The 15,846-nt window shown below is 37.4% G+C and overlaps 2 protein-coding genes across 7 annotated transcripts; one reads left to right on the forward strand and one right to left on the reverse strand.

The window, feature by feature from the left end:
* Positions 1-1,591: 1,591 nt before the first annotated feature.
* LOC130961390 (inosine-5'-monophosphate dehydrogenase-like) lies at positions 1,592-6,098 on the reverse strand. 4 transcript variants are annotated; one of them, XM_057887250.1, is made up of 6 exons: positions 5,802-6,098; positions 4,410-5,195; positions 3,862-4,314; positions 3,186-3,365; positions 2,541-2,798; positions 1,592-1,848 (listed from the first exon to the last, which is right to left on the reverse strand). In XM_057887250.1, exons 2-6 carry the CDS (start codon positions 4,956-4,958, stop codon positions 1,777-1,779), a joined length of 1,512 nt encoding a protein of 503 aa, XP_057743233.1. In that variant the 5' UTR covers positions 4,959-5,195; positions 5,802-6,098; the 3' UTR covers positions 1,592-1,776. The 4 variants fall into 4 exon arrangements, with proteins under 4 accessions (XP_057743233.1, XP_057743231.1, XP_057743232.1 ...); XM_057887248.1 differs by having other exon boundaries at positions 4,410-5,200; XM_057887249.1 differs by having other exon boundaries at positions 5,798-6,098.
* Positions 6,099-6,435: 337 nt separating this feature from the next.
* LOC130960218 (uncharacterized) lies at positions 6,436-10,401 on the forward strand. 3 transcript variants are annotated; one of them, XM_057885551.1, is made up of 5 exons: positions 6,436-6,816; positions 7,074-7,116; positions 8,205-8,319; positions 9,316-9,392; positions 9,979-10,401. In XM_057885551.1, exons 3-5 carry the CDS (start codon positions 8,219-8,221, stop codon positions 10,113-10,115), a joined length of 315 nt encoding a protein of 104 aa, XP_057741534.1. In that variant the 5' UTR covers positions 6,436-6,816; positions 7,074-7,116; positions 8,205-8,218; the 3' UTR covers positions 10,116-10,401. The 3 variants fall into 3 exon arrangements, with proteins under 3 accessions (XP_057741534.1, XP_057741531.1, XP_057741532.1); XM_057885548.1 differs by lacking the exon at positions 7,074-7,116 and having other exon boundaries at positions 6,437-6,816; XM_057885549.1 differs by lacking the exons at positions 6,436-6,816; positions 7,074-7,116 and adding an exon at positions 7,148-7,442.
* Positions 10,402-15,846: the final 5,445 nt, after the last annotated feature.

Here is a 15,846-nt window from a genome sequence, read left to right on the forward strand (position 1 = left end):
CAAAATGTTATGATTTCATTCAAATACAAATTCAAGTCAAATAACAAAAACATCCAACCAAACATAAAATGTCAACATCCAAGTTTATCATCAATCATATTTATTCATATTCACAATTTTATCATATTCATTCATATTCACAATCCCTTGCCTTATTAAGCATGTATGTTCCACAATTAATGTCCACACCTAAAAATAAACCAATAACAAAAATTGTTTATTAAATTAAGTGAAATCATTCATCCACTTGAAATGAAAATGGCAAATAAAACACTTGCTCTGAGAACATCAGCAACAGGCTGATTTTGCATACTTCTTTATTCATAAACAATAGCCACTACATGTTACAATTTAATATTAGGAAGGATACTAGTTATGCCTAGCAGAATTTCTTAGTCTTTTAAGAGTATAAATAAGAGACATTCAAGAGATGGTTTCAGTTATAGAAGGCGCCCAATCCATTTGCCAATTTGAAAACATTCGAAATTGTGTTCTATTGCAGAATGGAATATTGAGTGGGAAGAGATTAAAGCTAGACTAAGACAACAATAGCAACCACCACAACCACCACAAATCGATCAAGAAGCAACCAAATCTCAGCTATCAACAGAACAAGAAATTGCAGCAGCATCAAGAGAAATTCAAGAAAAAAAGAGAGGCCGAAATCAATGCAAATTCATATTCAACAAGCAATTTAGCTAGATTCAACAAGCAATTTAGCAACAAATCCAACAACAGATCACAAATTCAATTTCACAAGATCAGCTCATAAATCAACAAGTCCAGAATATGAAATTGATGAAGAAGAAGAATCAGATTTTAATTTTGAATTTCAACCATAACAACAACCAGAAGAATCAACAGAAATTGAAGATCAAGCAGGAATTCAAAATTCAAATCCAAAAATTCAATAAAAAATAAAAATAACTCTAAATCCAAAAAATCAGGTACGCTTAGAGACAATTGCAAAGAAAGTAGCAGATCGCAACAATAGTAGGAAAATCAGAACAACTTTCAAAGATTTAAGCGGAACCGCTTTTATCATGGGGTCTTCAACAGCGGCTTTCGGCGGGGTGACTTCTCCTCTCTCACAGCTTCGGTCTCTCTCGCTTCCTTCCTCACGTGACAGCGACGACGATGGCTTTGTGCAGCTCCAACAAACCCTAGCAGCAGCGGTGATGGATTGGCAGCGATGGAGGCACGGCGGCGACGGTGGCTGGACGGAAGTTGCACCGGTGGCTTCGATGACGGTGAGACGACGAAGGACTGGAGAAGCTCGAGGGAGTTCTGCTTCGCGTTGAGAGTATAGGGAAGACTCTGGAGGGGTAATGGTTAGGGAACTTAGGGTGTTAGGGTTGCACGAAAGAAACGCTGCCGTTTTTTGGAAAAATTCAAAAACTGGCCGGGTCACGGTTCGGTTCGACCGATCGATTCTCGGCCGGTTCAACAGTCCAACTCCGGTTTTCCAATCTTCCGGTTATAGGATTTGTTCGAACCGTATTGGTCAACGGTTCACAATTCAACCGGCCGGTTTGAACCGGTTTTCAGAACCTTGAAGACAACTATGACGGAATCAAAACCTGAAGAAAAATTTAAAAATAACTCGGATTAATCCCATAAAATCATGGTGTGGCCACCATCATCCACAATGTTTCGATTTCTAATAACATCATTGGCAGCAACTTGTGACTGCCCGAGTAACATTTTATGCCCTTTTTTAAACTTACAACAATAATTTCTACCATGGCTTACAACCATTTTGGATGGTTTCATACTTCAAAAGTATTTCTTTTCATAAGAAACCAGACCATGGATTCCACCTTCAACCTGCGCTGCTCCAGTCCGAACCTGAACAGAGCATACCAAGTATTAAGAAACAAATTTGAGTAAATTCCCCCTTCGGTCTTAGGAAGTATTTCAGAAAAACATTAGTTCAGAAAAGCTTATAAAATTTATAATACCAATCTGAACGACAATATTAACATAAACCATATTTTATTGTTTCCCGAGTTAATTCCATGACGACGAGGTTGCAATTGCAGGAAAACACATCTGATTCCCCTTACACAATTTAGAGTAAAGTGTGTTTTCAGATAGTGCTTTTCTCCTCTTGTGATTTTCAATTCAAGATGCATGTTCGTATAGAACACTGGTATTTTTTGAATCTAACTTGTATGGGAACAACTCTTCCGAACAGAAAGAGAACAAAACCTAAAATATGAGGTAAAATAATTGCCTGCTTCTGGAACACATTTACAAACCACTCATTTCAATCTATAATGTTAGGAAGTTGTAGAAATCTAAAAATGCCGTAGGGAATAATCTCAAAACATGCATTAAACGTGTTCTAGGAAAATGCAAAAGTTTAACACAAATGTTTTTTACTCCTTTTCCCTTTGTTTGGTTTGAAAACAATAAAATAATTAAAAATAAAAAACCCCTGTAGAGAACTACAGTTCAAGGGTGTAAATGGTTGAGAAAATAGGAACTAGTGTATTTAGTGTAGAAATGATGAAGATAACAGGAAACGATAACCGTACCTCTAGCCTTAACACCTTGGATCTGAGGAGGTCATGAGCAGACTGCAGAGAGTTGGCACCGATATCTTGAAACCCTTGCTTGACAGCTTGCATGGTGTATGGTAGGAACTTCAAAACAGAACCCTTATCTTTAACAGCTCCAACAACACCCTGAGCAATTTTTAGTTTTGCAGTGTCACCCAAATATCTTTGATCACTTCCTTTAGTCATAGCTTCTAGTGAACCCATTCCTCTATACTTCTTGACTCGTTGACCATTCTGGTGAAGTAAAAATCAATTATGCATATTAACCAAAGGCAAGGAAGAAGAATAGCTCAAGAGTTTATTTGTTAGAACTAGAATGGCCAAGTCAAATATCGAAAACATTGCAATCTTTTCCCTTCAAGTACACCAAGGACTTGAAACAAATATTAATCATGAATTACCCCCAAAGTTTCTTCCCAATTATTCATCTACCATTTCAGTGTCAACACTAAATACAAAAACGATTAAATATATAAAAATATTTTTCCTCTGAGCATAGAGTTTTGATGCTCTTAACAATTTCATCTTTTTTTCTAAGCAGTAAATTTTTTTTATCATCACACTGATCCACATTATATCACAGCTATTGTTGCAGAGCCTGACCCAGTTTTTTATTCATACCTGATATTCATAAGCTCCGGGAGCCTCATTGCTACCAGCCAAGAAGCTTCCCATCATAACTGTAGATGCTCCCAATGACAAAGCCTTGACAATATGCCCAGAGTTTGAGATGCCACCATCGGCAATCACAGGAACACCGCTTTTATACGCAATAGATGCAACCTTGTAAACTGCAGTTGCCTGAAAAGCATGAAGTCAATATTGATAACTTAGCACCCGCAAGCCAGAACATATAATTGAGAACAGGGTAGAAAGCAGGACTGAAAATTCCCAAACACGTAAATGCAACATTAACAATCTATACAAAGTCAAAACTACTTAAACTTCGTCATTCCATAAGAAAAACATCACCATCTAAAGCAACATGCAAACCCAATCACTGAATACTATTCAATAAGTCAACACTGTTCAAACAAATGCAATTCTAATCATTTAATAAGTTAATACTGTACAATCATTACAACTGAGTAGCAAGACCTCTTCTGCAATTAAGCTCAACCTAATCACTGAACCAAACCTTCTCAAAACATAAGAACTATCCAAATTTATCACAATCTAAACTCATATCTAACAAACAGCTCAAAACTCCAGGCCATCAACAAACACTAACACAAGCAGCAAAGATCAAAGATAACACCAAATTGAAAAATAAAATAAAACAAAATAACGTTCATACCTGACCACGCCCAACTGCACAAACCTCCTGTGTGGTGCAAATTGAACCAGACCCCATACCAACCCTCAATCCATCAACACCAGCTTGGATCAGATTCTCAGCCTGGTACATAGTGACCACGTTCCCACCAACCACATCCAGTTCCGGGTACACCTTCTTCACATACTTGATCATCTCCAATTGGTAACTAGAATTACCCTGTGAGCTGTCAAGAATCACCACATTAACCCCAGCCTTCACCAAGTGCTCCAACCTCTCCTTGTCTTGCTCCCTTGTCCCTATCGCTGCCCCAACCATCCATTCCCCGTCGGCACCCAACGACCCTGGCCCTGCCAGCTTTGGGTACCCTTTAACCTTCTCAACATCATCCTTGGTAACCACATCAACCACCTCGTTGTCCTTCACCAGCCCAACGAAATTCGCCTTCTTCTCCTCCAAGACTTTGTCAATTTCCTTCAAAAAGTATGGGAGGCAGAAAAACTTAGATAATGTAAAGAAAGACAACACCAAAAGATTTTATTTAATGAGAGCAAAGTATTCGTCCTTGCCTTCAAGTCATGGCTCCAAGGCACCGTAATAGGTGTCGAGGGAGCCATGTAATCGCGGACTTTCAAGCTCTTGTCGCTTTGATTCATGTAGTCTTCTTTTGACACGTAGCCGAGTAGCTTGGACTTAGAGTTGCCAGACTCTGTGACGAGGATGAAGGGAGAATCGGCAAAGTCGTCCGGGGAGTCAATGTAAGCTGAGGGAGGGAGGAAGACCGGGTGGGAGAGGATGGGAACGCGGCGGGACTTGGCGGAGCGGATGACGGCGGCCTGGGTGGCGGGGGAGATGTTGGAGTGGATAATAGCGATGGCGCCGAGAGAGGCCATGGCAGCAGCCATGGCGGACTCGGAAACGGTGTCCATCGGAGAAGCAACGAATGGGACAGAGAGAGGGACGTTGTGGGAGATGCGGGAGGAGATATCGACAGCCTCCGCCGGAAAGTCGATGTAGTGAGGGAGGAAGATGACGTCATCATAGGTGTAGGAGAAGCCCTGGTTGAATAGCTTCTCCGCCGTGAAACCGTCTTCAATCGGCGGCGGAGTGAAGTCCATGGCAGTGGCGGCGATGGTGGTGGTGGTTGTGGTTGCCGGGGAATATTAAATATTAAATAACTAATAATATAATAGTCACAATGGATAGGCTTTAAGTTGTTTCGTTTGCGTGGGTGAGCACTGAGCAGGGAGATGAGCAAGGTTGTGAGAACTGAACCAGTCAATGAACAGGTAAGGTAACTGTTCACTGGTTCAACCGGTTTAATTAAGACACAATAAATGAAGATACCCCAATACCTGTTCTAAACAAAACACAATAATTTATATCAGATGCAAGGAAATGCATTGATGCCACAAAGATATCCCATATAAACCTTTAAGAATTATAGGAAAATTTCCTTAAAGCAGGTACAAATAGCTCTGGAGAATGATATCTTACAACTTCTAGCAGAAAACACATATTTAAACAAAATATAAGGACTAAACTTTCAGTGTCAAAAATAAATCATTGTAAAATGCAACAGAAACCATATCTTTAAGTTGACTGTAGTAGAACCTTGTATGCAAAAAGCAAAGGTGTAATAATGGTGCTTATTATCAAAACCAGCAGTGAACTAATCATTCAATGATTCAATCAACACCAAGAATACAGTGACAATTCAGCAACAATTCAGCGATCATCAACCACAATTTTATATTTAAAATCAGTAACAACAGAAATTATATGATTGCAAAGTAGTAATAACAGTGAAGTAGCATTCAGCAACAACAGAACCAACTGCAACAACTAAAAAACTTCATGCCAACAATAACTTCAGAATTCAATTTCGGAACACAAACTCAACTCAGAATCTTAAAAATTAACTAGAAAATAAAGATGAAACTGAAGAAGACGTTACCTACCGGTGAGACGCCGAGGGAGGAACGGGGGTGACAGAGTGAGCTCGGAAAGAGGAAGGGGAGTGACGGCGACGACAGAGGAGACGGCAACACCGGCGAACACAGAGGGAGAGAGCTCGAACAGAGGAGACGCCTGTACCCAGCGAAGAAGAGTGGCGATGACAACGATCAGGGCTGCGGTGGCTGCGGGACTGGGGAGCTAGGGTTCTTTTTTCTTTCAATTCCCAAATTTCCCTTTCAGTTTCAGAGAGGAGGGGTTTGGGGTTGGGGCTGTATTAGATTTTACTATGAACACTAATCTGATTTATCATGTCTATGTACTGTGTTCTAATAAATAATTTTTTAGAATATATTTAAACACATCTAAATAAGATGACGTGTTTATTATTTAATCTTGTTTTTAATATATATTTTTAAAATAAATTAAAAATAATATATTATTAATTATTATATTTAAAAAATATTAAAAATGATTAAAAAATTAATTTATATTTTATTAATAAAATATCAAAATTATTATAATTTATTTAAAAATACTTATATATTTTACATATATGTTGTCTTAATGACTTAATCTAACCATGAAATCCCTAAACTACCCCGAAATTACCCAAACCCTAATGTACTCCCCATACTCCATTACACAGAACACTCACGTTCATTCACCCCTCACCCAGCGCCACAAACTCTCCCTCCAATCCAGACCTCCTCACAGCCCCGTCGTCCTCCCTCTCCTCCGTCTACCGCCGGACAACAGTAACTCATACCAGCGGCCTTTTTCTCTCCCTCTCCTTTCCTCGTAGCACCTCTCTCTCTCTCTCCGTCGTCCTCCACGGCTCCACGCAGCAGCAGGCCAGAGCAGCACGCACCAGTACCCCCGCGTATCGCCCTCCACTCCACCGTCGCTCAAGCTTCAAGGTCTCGCAGCCCCTTCCATCCGCGCAGTCCCTGTTTTCGCAGTCCAGCCCCGCCGTGTCGTCCTCCCTGCACTGTCTGTTTTTCTAGAACGGAGCCCTAGGTGTTGGGATTTTTTTTCTAATTTTTCTGAACTTTTTTTCTTTTCTGACTTCTAATTGTTTTTAGGTTGTGACTTGATGATTTTTCTGTTCGTTATGATGATTGGTTCTTGGTACTGATTTACTGATTGCTTATGATGATTTTCAATTTGTTGTGATTATTGGTTCTGATTTTCAATTTTTATTCTGATTATTTGTTCTCTACTTTTTTTATTCTGATTTTCTTTTTTATGATTCTTTGCTGTTTTGTTCTGAAAAGAGTGGTAAAGATGGCATTGAGCATGAAGATAAATTCCACAAAGGCAAGTTTGAATATGCAGATCTATCACCTTCCTTACTAATTAAGTGAGGAATTCCTGATGATACTCATGGGCCTCAATTGTTTGTTAAAAAGTTTTGGAACTTATTTCATGTTTTGTTAATGAGGCCATGGGCATCTTCTGGGTTTATTGGGTATGTATCTATGCGTGTATCAATGTCAATTCAATGCATAGCAAGCTTGATCTCTCAGAGCCAATGTGAACAAGAACAATAATTATCATTGGGAGGGATGGAAAGAAGATTGGGTTAACACCAAAGATTTGATTAGATCAAAGAACTTCACTTTATTTTTCTTTGTGTGAATCAAGTTGAGTGGTGTTTTGGTTCTTCTTTACTTTTGTTTATCTTTTCTCTTTTGCGAGCTTGTGTAATTTTTTTGTTTCTGTTTGCTGACTCACTTCACTGTTTTTATTCTTTTTTATTTTGGTAACCTTTGCCTTAAGTAACCACTAAACACTAGCCACAGGTTCTACTCTTTATAGAACGAACTTTGCCACTTAAACCCATTGCCAAAAGAAATTAGAGGCTAGTACTTTTAGAAGATTTGCTTTGATAAAAGAAGCTCAACCCATTGAGTGATCCCGGTTTCAAGATATTGCATGTTGTTATAACTTGTGCTTTAAAAGAAAAGTGGAATCTCTGGTCGTAAATCATAAATCAGTCATAGCAAATATGAATATTGGTTCTCTACTGTTTTTTTATTTAAATTTTTTTGTTATGATTCTTTGTTGTGTTGTTCTGAAAAGAGTGGTAAAGATGGCATTAAGCATGAAGATAAATTTCCTTTAGAACATATTTTTTTAATTAGCGTAAAAGTTGAAAAACCGAACCAAACCAATCTATTTCTAGTTGGTTTAATTGGCCTCACAAAAAAAGCCGAACCAAACCAAATTGAATATTTTATGTATAATTTGTGCGGATGTTTTTTTTTCTTCTAAAATCCAAACCAAACTGCAAACCACACACCCCTAGCCAGAGTAGCTGCTGCCCTATTTCATGACGGTTACTCAGAATTATTATTTTTGAAGCTCACTTATTATTTATTTTTTTTGTTTTTGTCATGTTTCAGATTAGTTGTCAGTGATGGAGCATGGGTCACACTCTGATCAGAGTAAATCAACTTTTTCTCTGGCAGATGAGGATCATACATTTGCAAATTCTATGAGATTCACATTAAATCAAGAGTAAGTAGTGTGAAAACCATGTGTTTTTAATCTTAGGAATTTATTCTTCCATTTTGAGAGGGAACTACATAAAATGACACAGAAATGAAAGAAACAGTATATAGCTATAGCTATATAGCTGAAAATGAAAGAAATCTTATTGGAGCATTAAGCAGTTACACACCCCAAGAATCTCCCAATTTAGACGCCTAACTGACTGCTCTCCATATTCTCCCTTCTTACTAGTTACAACAAACTTGACATATACGTCGCACATCCCTTCTGTTTCACATTTCCCTGCAGATGTCATCACTCAGGGACCATTACACTATGCCTGTCCCAATTTCAATTGGTTCCTGTTATCCCTTGATTTTATATTAGAAATATATTCAAAATCAGTCAGTGGAATTCGATATATGTCCTTGTAAGCAATATCATACAAGGTTGCCTTATAGCAACTATGTCAGAAAAATCCATTAGCAATGCAAAAGATCTATATCCAACAATTAATTTAGTGCCAGGAAATACCTTTGAATTTGAGGCATTTCTTTCCAACCACCAAAATAAAGAAGTAAGCAGCATGCTGCTCTGAATTCATGTCTTCCTTATAATGACCAATCAAACTTTGTCTAGATTCTGCTTTACTATAAATCTTTACATGCTTGGTCCTTATCCATGATAAAGAGGAGGGTTGCATTAGACCAATGGTAGCAAGTGTAAGACTTTGTCAAACTTCACCCAAAAGAATTAATGAATTCTTGAAATAAATATGAACTGAACTGAATCCTTATTGGGAAGCATGAATTTCTCCCACATATCTGTGAGGAGACTGGAGAGGACAGGGGATTGAGCCATAATATCTCTATTGCTATAGATTTCTCTCTGTATTTTTTGTGGCACATAATTAATTATCCATTAGTTTAGGTTTTGCATCTCTCTTTCTCTCTCCTTCACTTATAGCTTTTATTTTTAGTACTATATATCCTAATGAGATGATATCATTAATGTTTCTTGCAGTCCAAGAGTTACATTTTGTGGGTACAGCATTCCTCATCCGTCAGATAACCGCGTTAACATCAGAGTCCAGACAACAGGTAACATATGGCATGCCTTTCAACTATAGTAGGTATCATCATGGATTTTCTTTAACTTCATTATTCATCTATCATTTGTTCAACTGTAAAAACTTGTGAACTAGATCTCTTCACCTAATAAAGATGAGAGGACAATGATTAATCATGATTGCTTTTCTGCAAAGTTTTTCACAGCACCTTTTTATTCATCATCTCATATCTAAGGCAATTTTCCTAGCCTGATCCTATCGTTTTCTTGGCATTTCAAATTTCATCTTGTTATCATTCAAGTGGTCTTAATCTGATCCTCTTATCTTTTTTTAGCTGCTCCTCTTAAGGTGGTTTCTGGCCATTTCAGGAAAATATGAGTAAAGTCTAATTTGTTGTCTTATGCATGATTGAACTTGAGGCTGAAATGAGTGTTTGAGAAAAGTGTGGTGAATCAAGTCCTATTCAATGCTCAAAAGTCATATATATAGCATTGACTGGGAGATAGATTGAGGACATGTTAATACCCGCAGGCATTCCCATAAAATTTATTGATTTAATCCAATTATCATTCATTTGGTCTTATTGTGTTCATTGCTTTATCATTATGCAACTGTAGGGGATCCGGCACGAGAAGTTTTAAAGGATGCATGTCAAGATCTGATGCTTATCTGCCAACATGTAAGGAGCACTTTTGATAAGGCTATCAGTGATTTCAAAAAGAGCGAGACTGTAGAGATTGATGATTCTGAATAGTAGTATTTTCTAGTTATATACTTGGTTGTTATTCTGTGGTTTGTTGATTCCCCACTGTGTATGGTTGGTATCAAAAGTTCATTAATATAAAAGCCGGTTTTGCTTTCAATGATGATGTGTTGGAGACAAGACAAGGGACCTTCTATTCCTATTTGTTACTTTGGTTAATACACTAGTCTTTTAATTTTTCTTTAGCAAATTAATGACTTTTGATTTAGAACTAGTTTTACACCAATAGTTGTACAAAAGGTCTCTTGGTTATCAACCATGTTTGCCTTTGCTTCTCTAGTCTCATTGGTGCAAATTACTATAACCCAGGCCTAGGGTATTGTTATTTAAAAGCGTCCAGTTTTACAGTATTGTTTGTGTTTATGATTTTACTAACTTTCTCATTGATTTCTTACCATTTAAAATTCACAATATTCTTAGAATATTCCATCTGAAACCTACGCACAAATAAATATTAATTTTTTCTGTTTTTATTTAATGATGATGTTTGGTGGAACCTAAAAATTATTTCATTAATATAAAAATTCAATTACAAATATTTAAATGGGATTAATATTGATTTGGTTCCTATGATATTGGGTTAAAATCAAAATTATCTCTGACATTTTTAAGAACAAAATCTTTACATGGAAATACCTTGACATATAAATCACTTGGAAGGCATAAAAGGAAAGCATAGTAAATCAACAATAAGAACAAAATCTAACAACAATTATTGTAAAGAATTAACAACAACAAATCAAAAGGAACACAATTATTATGATTTACCTTGAATTGAATTGAAAGAGAAAGAAAGGAACAAAAGTAGATCTACAACAAAGTATGAGAACAATATAAAGGAAATTACAACAAAAGAGTAGAAGAATGATGAATGTAACAACAAAGAATTGAGAGGTAGAAGAAGATGAAAGCATAAATTAAAACCTAGATCTAAGATTATTGAACTAAACCTAATCCTAATTCTAGAGAGAAGTAAGAGCTTCTCTCTCTAGAAACTAACTCTAACTACTAAACTAAGCTAAACTAAACTAATGGTAACTAACTTCTAAAGTATGAAAGTATGTTGATTCTCCCTTCAATCCTTGGCTTAAATAGCATCATAAATGAGTTGGATTGGGCCCACAAGGCTTCTAAAATCGCTGGCCTCGAGTTGCATTAAGTGGATCATGTGTCACCATCAGCGCGTCCGCGTACCGTGCGCGTGCGCGCCCCTATGCGCGATACAACTATGGCAAATCTTATATCATTTCGAAGCCCCGGATGTTAGCTTTCCAACCCAACTGGAACCGCATCATTTGGATCTCTGTAGCGCAAGTTATGGTCGATTAAGTGCAAAGAGGTCGGCTTGACAGCTTTTGCGATTCCTTCATTTCTTCATGAGTTCTCCGTTTTTACATGCTTTTCCTTTATTCCCTTTATCCAATCTTTGCCTCCTAAATCTGAAATCACTTAACAAACATATCAAGGCATCTAATGGACTCAAAGGTAAATTAAATTTAGCTATTTTAAGACCTAAAAAGCATGTTTTCACTCTTAAGCACAATTAAAGGAGAAGTTATAAAATCATACTATTTCAATGGATAAATGTGAGTAAAAGGTTATAAAATCCCCTAAATCAAACACAAGATAAACCCTACAAATGGGGTTTATCAGGTACCTCGGTACCAACAGAAGTCGGACGCTATGCATCCAGTTCAAACAGCTTGATTAATCTAAAGTTATTACGAAGAACAAAATTTCACAGGAAAATAAAGCATTTTTTTATAAACAAATATCAAAAAGTGCACCTCTGACATACAATGATTCTTCTGCAACAAAGATGTGTGAATAACTCCCAAGGATTTCACGTGAATCTAACCTTTTCATGGTGGCATCAAAATCAAAGCTTCCACTCTCTCTTGCATCTGCTCTTCTACTCTTCATGGTGAACTATTGCTTCTCATGCAATAGGATGAATCACGATGCAGAACTTAGTTTTCTTCTCAAACTCAAAATTTGCTGTTGTGCCGACGTTACAACCTCAAGAAGAATCACGGTAGAGTTTTTTGCCACCGCTGACTCCCGGTCCTCCAAGTCACATCTACAGGGCTTCCAATGCTGGCGCTACGATTTCTGATCTTTGGTATTGAAACTATACTTACGCGATACACGCCTCCACTTTCAAAATCAACCATAGATACCTACTCATGGTAACGGAGCAGCTGCTATTCCAAATGCACAGGTTTTATAAAAATAAATAAATAAATAAAATGTCCTATATTGAAGGAAGAATGGATAACATTGTTGGTAAAAATAATGAATTTTTTTTCCAACTTATGTTCATGCAAGAGAATGCAGCATCAGCCAATTTGAATGTGACCTAATCAGGAGATACTCAAGGTGGACGCCCTCTAGGAAAACAAAGGAGAAGAAATTATCGTCTTAAGGCCATTGCAGAAAACAAACCAATACGAATTTGCTGGCACAGAAATATAATCGCACAACCAAACAAGTACAGTGAAATTCAAGACAACACAAATGTAAGTCTTTCTTACAGTATAGTCACTTTCGTGAAGGATGCATCAAAGTCATTACCAGAAGAGACATAAGTCCCAAGGTAATGAGAAAAACAAAAAATAAAAAGAAGACAAGAATTTTGACCGACCTCGAAGGTGTCACTCTTACACTCCATTATGTATTTCTCTAGTGAGTATATACAGAAAAATATGCCACAAGAAGGATACCTCTTCCTCTATTAATCTGAAGCAATAATGAAGAAAATCGAACAGATTACTTTGAGTACCATCAAGTCTATGGCCACTCCACCAATAAGTGCTATGATTTGAGAAATGTGACTGAAAAACCGACTAGAAAAAGTCAGTTAGACAGATACATTGCTACAATGACACTGGACCACGAAAGAAGATAGGAGTGCAAAGACAGAAAAAGATCACCAAAATCTATAAGCACTCTGAATTGGCGTGTCCACGTTATCACAAGAGGACTTGTATAAGACAGAACAATTAAAGTCTCCTCGAAAAAGAGTGAAGGCGACTTATTATCCGACTTGACAGAAGCATTCTAAACCATAAGGCAGCATGGGATGAGGCTAAATCCCACAAAGTGCACCTTCTCCATAGAAGCAGAGAAATTCCTAGGGTTCATGCTCACTCAAGGGGGGATTGAAGCTAATCCGACCTGCTTGAAAAGAGGTTCAATAATTAAATGTTAGACTTGCAGCTCTAGATTTGTTCTATTACGAAAGAGACACGACTTCACATGGACCCAGGAATGTGAACAAGTCTTCCAAGAATTCGTAAAATTCTTGTCTCAACCTCCAATTCTTACTCAGTCAAAGAGCTCATTCTATATTTAGCTGTGACTGACAAAGCAGTAATCTTTGCACTATTCAAAGAAGATGACGTCGGGCAAAAGCTCGCCTACTTCACCAATAAGGTACTACATGGAGCTGAGCTCAATTATCAGAAATTGAGCAAGTTGCACATGCTTTGGTCCTAGCATCTCGGAGATTGTGACCCCACTTTAAGCTCACACCATCAAATCCCGTACTAATCAACCCATGAAGCATATTCTCCAAAAAATGGATATTATTACAGGGCAGATGCTATAGTGGACTATGGAGCTGTCCGAGTTTGATTTGAAGTACGAAGCTCGGACGGTCATCAAGTCGCACTACCTGGCCGACTTTCTTGCGGAATATACTGAGGAGCAAAAAGGGAACTCCCCGATTAGGAGATAGAACATCAAAAGCTGGTAGTGGGGTAGGGATCATCCTCGAAAATAAAAAAGAAACTCGGATAGAACTCTCATTAAAATTCAACTTTCCAGCCTCCAACTACCAAGCTGAATATGAAGTTGTGCTTGTCGGCCTTCGAATGACCAAAGCACTCGGCGCCTTGAAGGGCGCAGTATTTAAGTGACTCACAAATAATAACCTTATGGTGATTACCAAACTAAAGATCCAAATATGAAGACGTATCTGAAAAAAACTTTGGCCTAGCTAGCAAAGTTTCAGGAAACAGAGGTTAGACATATAACCTGCTAGTAGAATGGCCAAGCTGATACTCTTTCCAAACTAGCCAGTATAAAGTCTGGGACAATAATAAAATCCCGATTCAAGAAATATTACAGTCACTTTTAGTATCAAAAGAAGTCAACAAGACGAATATCCACACAATCTAGGAATGGATGGCTCAAAGCATTGGAAATATCAAGTTCGACATCCCTGCTCAAGAGTAAAGGGCGGCAAGGAGATTAATGAAAGAAGCTCAATATTACACCTTGGTTTGTAATATTCTCTATAAAAGAGGGATCTCAACACCTCTATCAAAGTGCGTCCCAATTTCGAATATAAGAGGTTCTAGATGAAATCCACAGAAAAATCTATGGAATTCATCTGGGGGCAAGTCATCGACAAAAATGTGTAATGAGCTGACTTCTATTGACTAACTTTTTAGAGCTCACATAAATGATATAAACATATGATGGCACAGAAGCCATGATTCCCATCGACATAAATAAAGAAAAACTAAGGGCAACATTCTGCAATGAAGTCGGAGCACAAAAGAAGAACTCGACCAGCAAGAAATCTGAGAGTAAACTCAGATAAGAGAAGAGGCTTTGAGAAAATCTACAATAAAGCTTAGTAACATTAAAGCTAAAAAAGAAGAGTTCGACCTCCTTCCAAAAATCTGAGAGCAAACATGGATAAAAAAGAAGAGGTTTTGTGACAAAGGATGGCTATGGGTTTCGCTACAAAAGACCTCATCCTGATAAGGAATAATATCGGGCTACAGAGGTCGGGCGAAGAAAAGCCGACAGCAAACTGGATATGACTTTACAAGATTACTGAAATCTTAAGAAAGGGCTACTACAAAGTATCCGGTATCAAGGGTGAAGAACTGTCCAGATCGTGACACGCCTCTAACATACGGAGATATTATAATTTTTTATGGAAATTGATTTTCTACAATTAAAACACATCAATTTAAGTTCGATAAAGCACAAAAATCATTGCCCGACCTGATTGGTCGGCAAGATAAAGCGATGAGGTCCAAATTGGTGTAAAAAGTTACATATGCAAATTGAAAAAAAGCACCTCGAAAAATACTCGAGCCAAAAGGGGTTGAAAGAGTTGTGCTTAGAACAAATCGCAATACTAACTTAACCAAATACGCCCCTCGAGGCATAAATACGATTTAACAACTCAACACACACGAATAACAAATAGGTTGTACACAATTCTAACCCCACGAGCTCATCTCTACAAGTTCCAAAAATAAATGACTTAGTCGTATAAAATGGAAGAACTTCAGAAGTTGTCTAAAGAAAATTTATTCTAGCATCCACAACAACATGAGAACAACTCAGTTTAAACGAGTTGTGCCTGTCAAGCATATTTTCAACGAATTTGTGTCAAGTACAAGTCGTGTCAATCTGAAAGTAAAGCTTTAAAATTAATTTGTATCAAAACAAATCATTAAAATAAAATATTAAAAAGTGAATTGTATTAAAATGAATCACTAAAGCAAAATTGAAATAACTCAATATAAAATAAGTTGTAAAATATCAAAAGAGTAAAAGAAAAAATGACAAAAAAATCCTCCAACCAAATGACTTATATAGAAACGAGCTGAAAAGGAATGGAAGGATGGTAAAAGCGTTTCGAACAAAATCGAAACATAAAAACAATCCTCCAATTAAAACAGTTCAGGTAAAAACG

Source organism: Arachis stenosperma, chromosome 2 (assembly GCF_014773155.1).
Source record: "Arachis stenosperma cultivar V10309 chromosome 2, arast.V10309.gnm1.PFL2, whole genome shotgun sequence".
Lineage (NCBI taxonomy): Eukaryota > Viridiplantae > Streptophyta > Magnoliopsida > Fabales > Fabaceae > Arachis > Arachis stenosperma.

Coding starts and splice junctions, on each gene's coding strand:
- LOC130960218 (XM_057885551.1), top strand. CDS start 8,219: ATGGAGCATGGGTCACACTCTGATCAGAGTAAATCAACTTTTTCTCTG. Junction 8,320..9,315: donor AGATTCACATTAAATCAAGA/GTAAGTAGTGTG, acceptor TGTTTCTTGCAG/TCCAAGAGTTACATTTTGTG. Junction 9,393..9,978: donor CATCAGAGTCCAGACAACAG/GTAACATATGGC, acceptor ATGCAACTGTAG/GGGATCCGGCACGAGAAGTT.
- LOC130961390 (XM_057887250.1), bottom strand. CDS start 4,958: ATGGACTTCACTCCGCCGCCGATTGAAGACGGTTTCACGGCGGAGAAG. Junction 4,315..4,409: donor CTTGGAGCCATGACTTGAAG/GCAAGGACGAAT, acceptor TACTTTTTGAAG/GAAATTGACAAAGTCTTGGA. Junction 2,799..3,185: donor CCGGAGCTTATGAATATCAG/GTATGAATAAAA, acceptor TTACTTCACCAG/AATGGTCAACGAGTCAAGAA.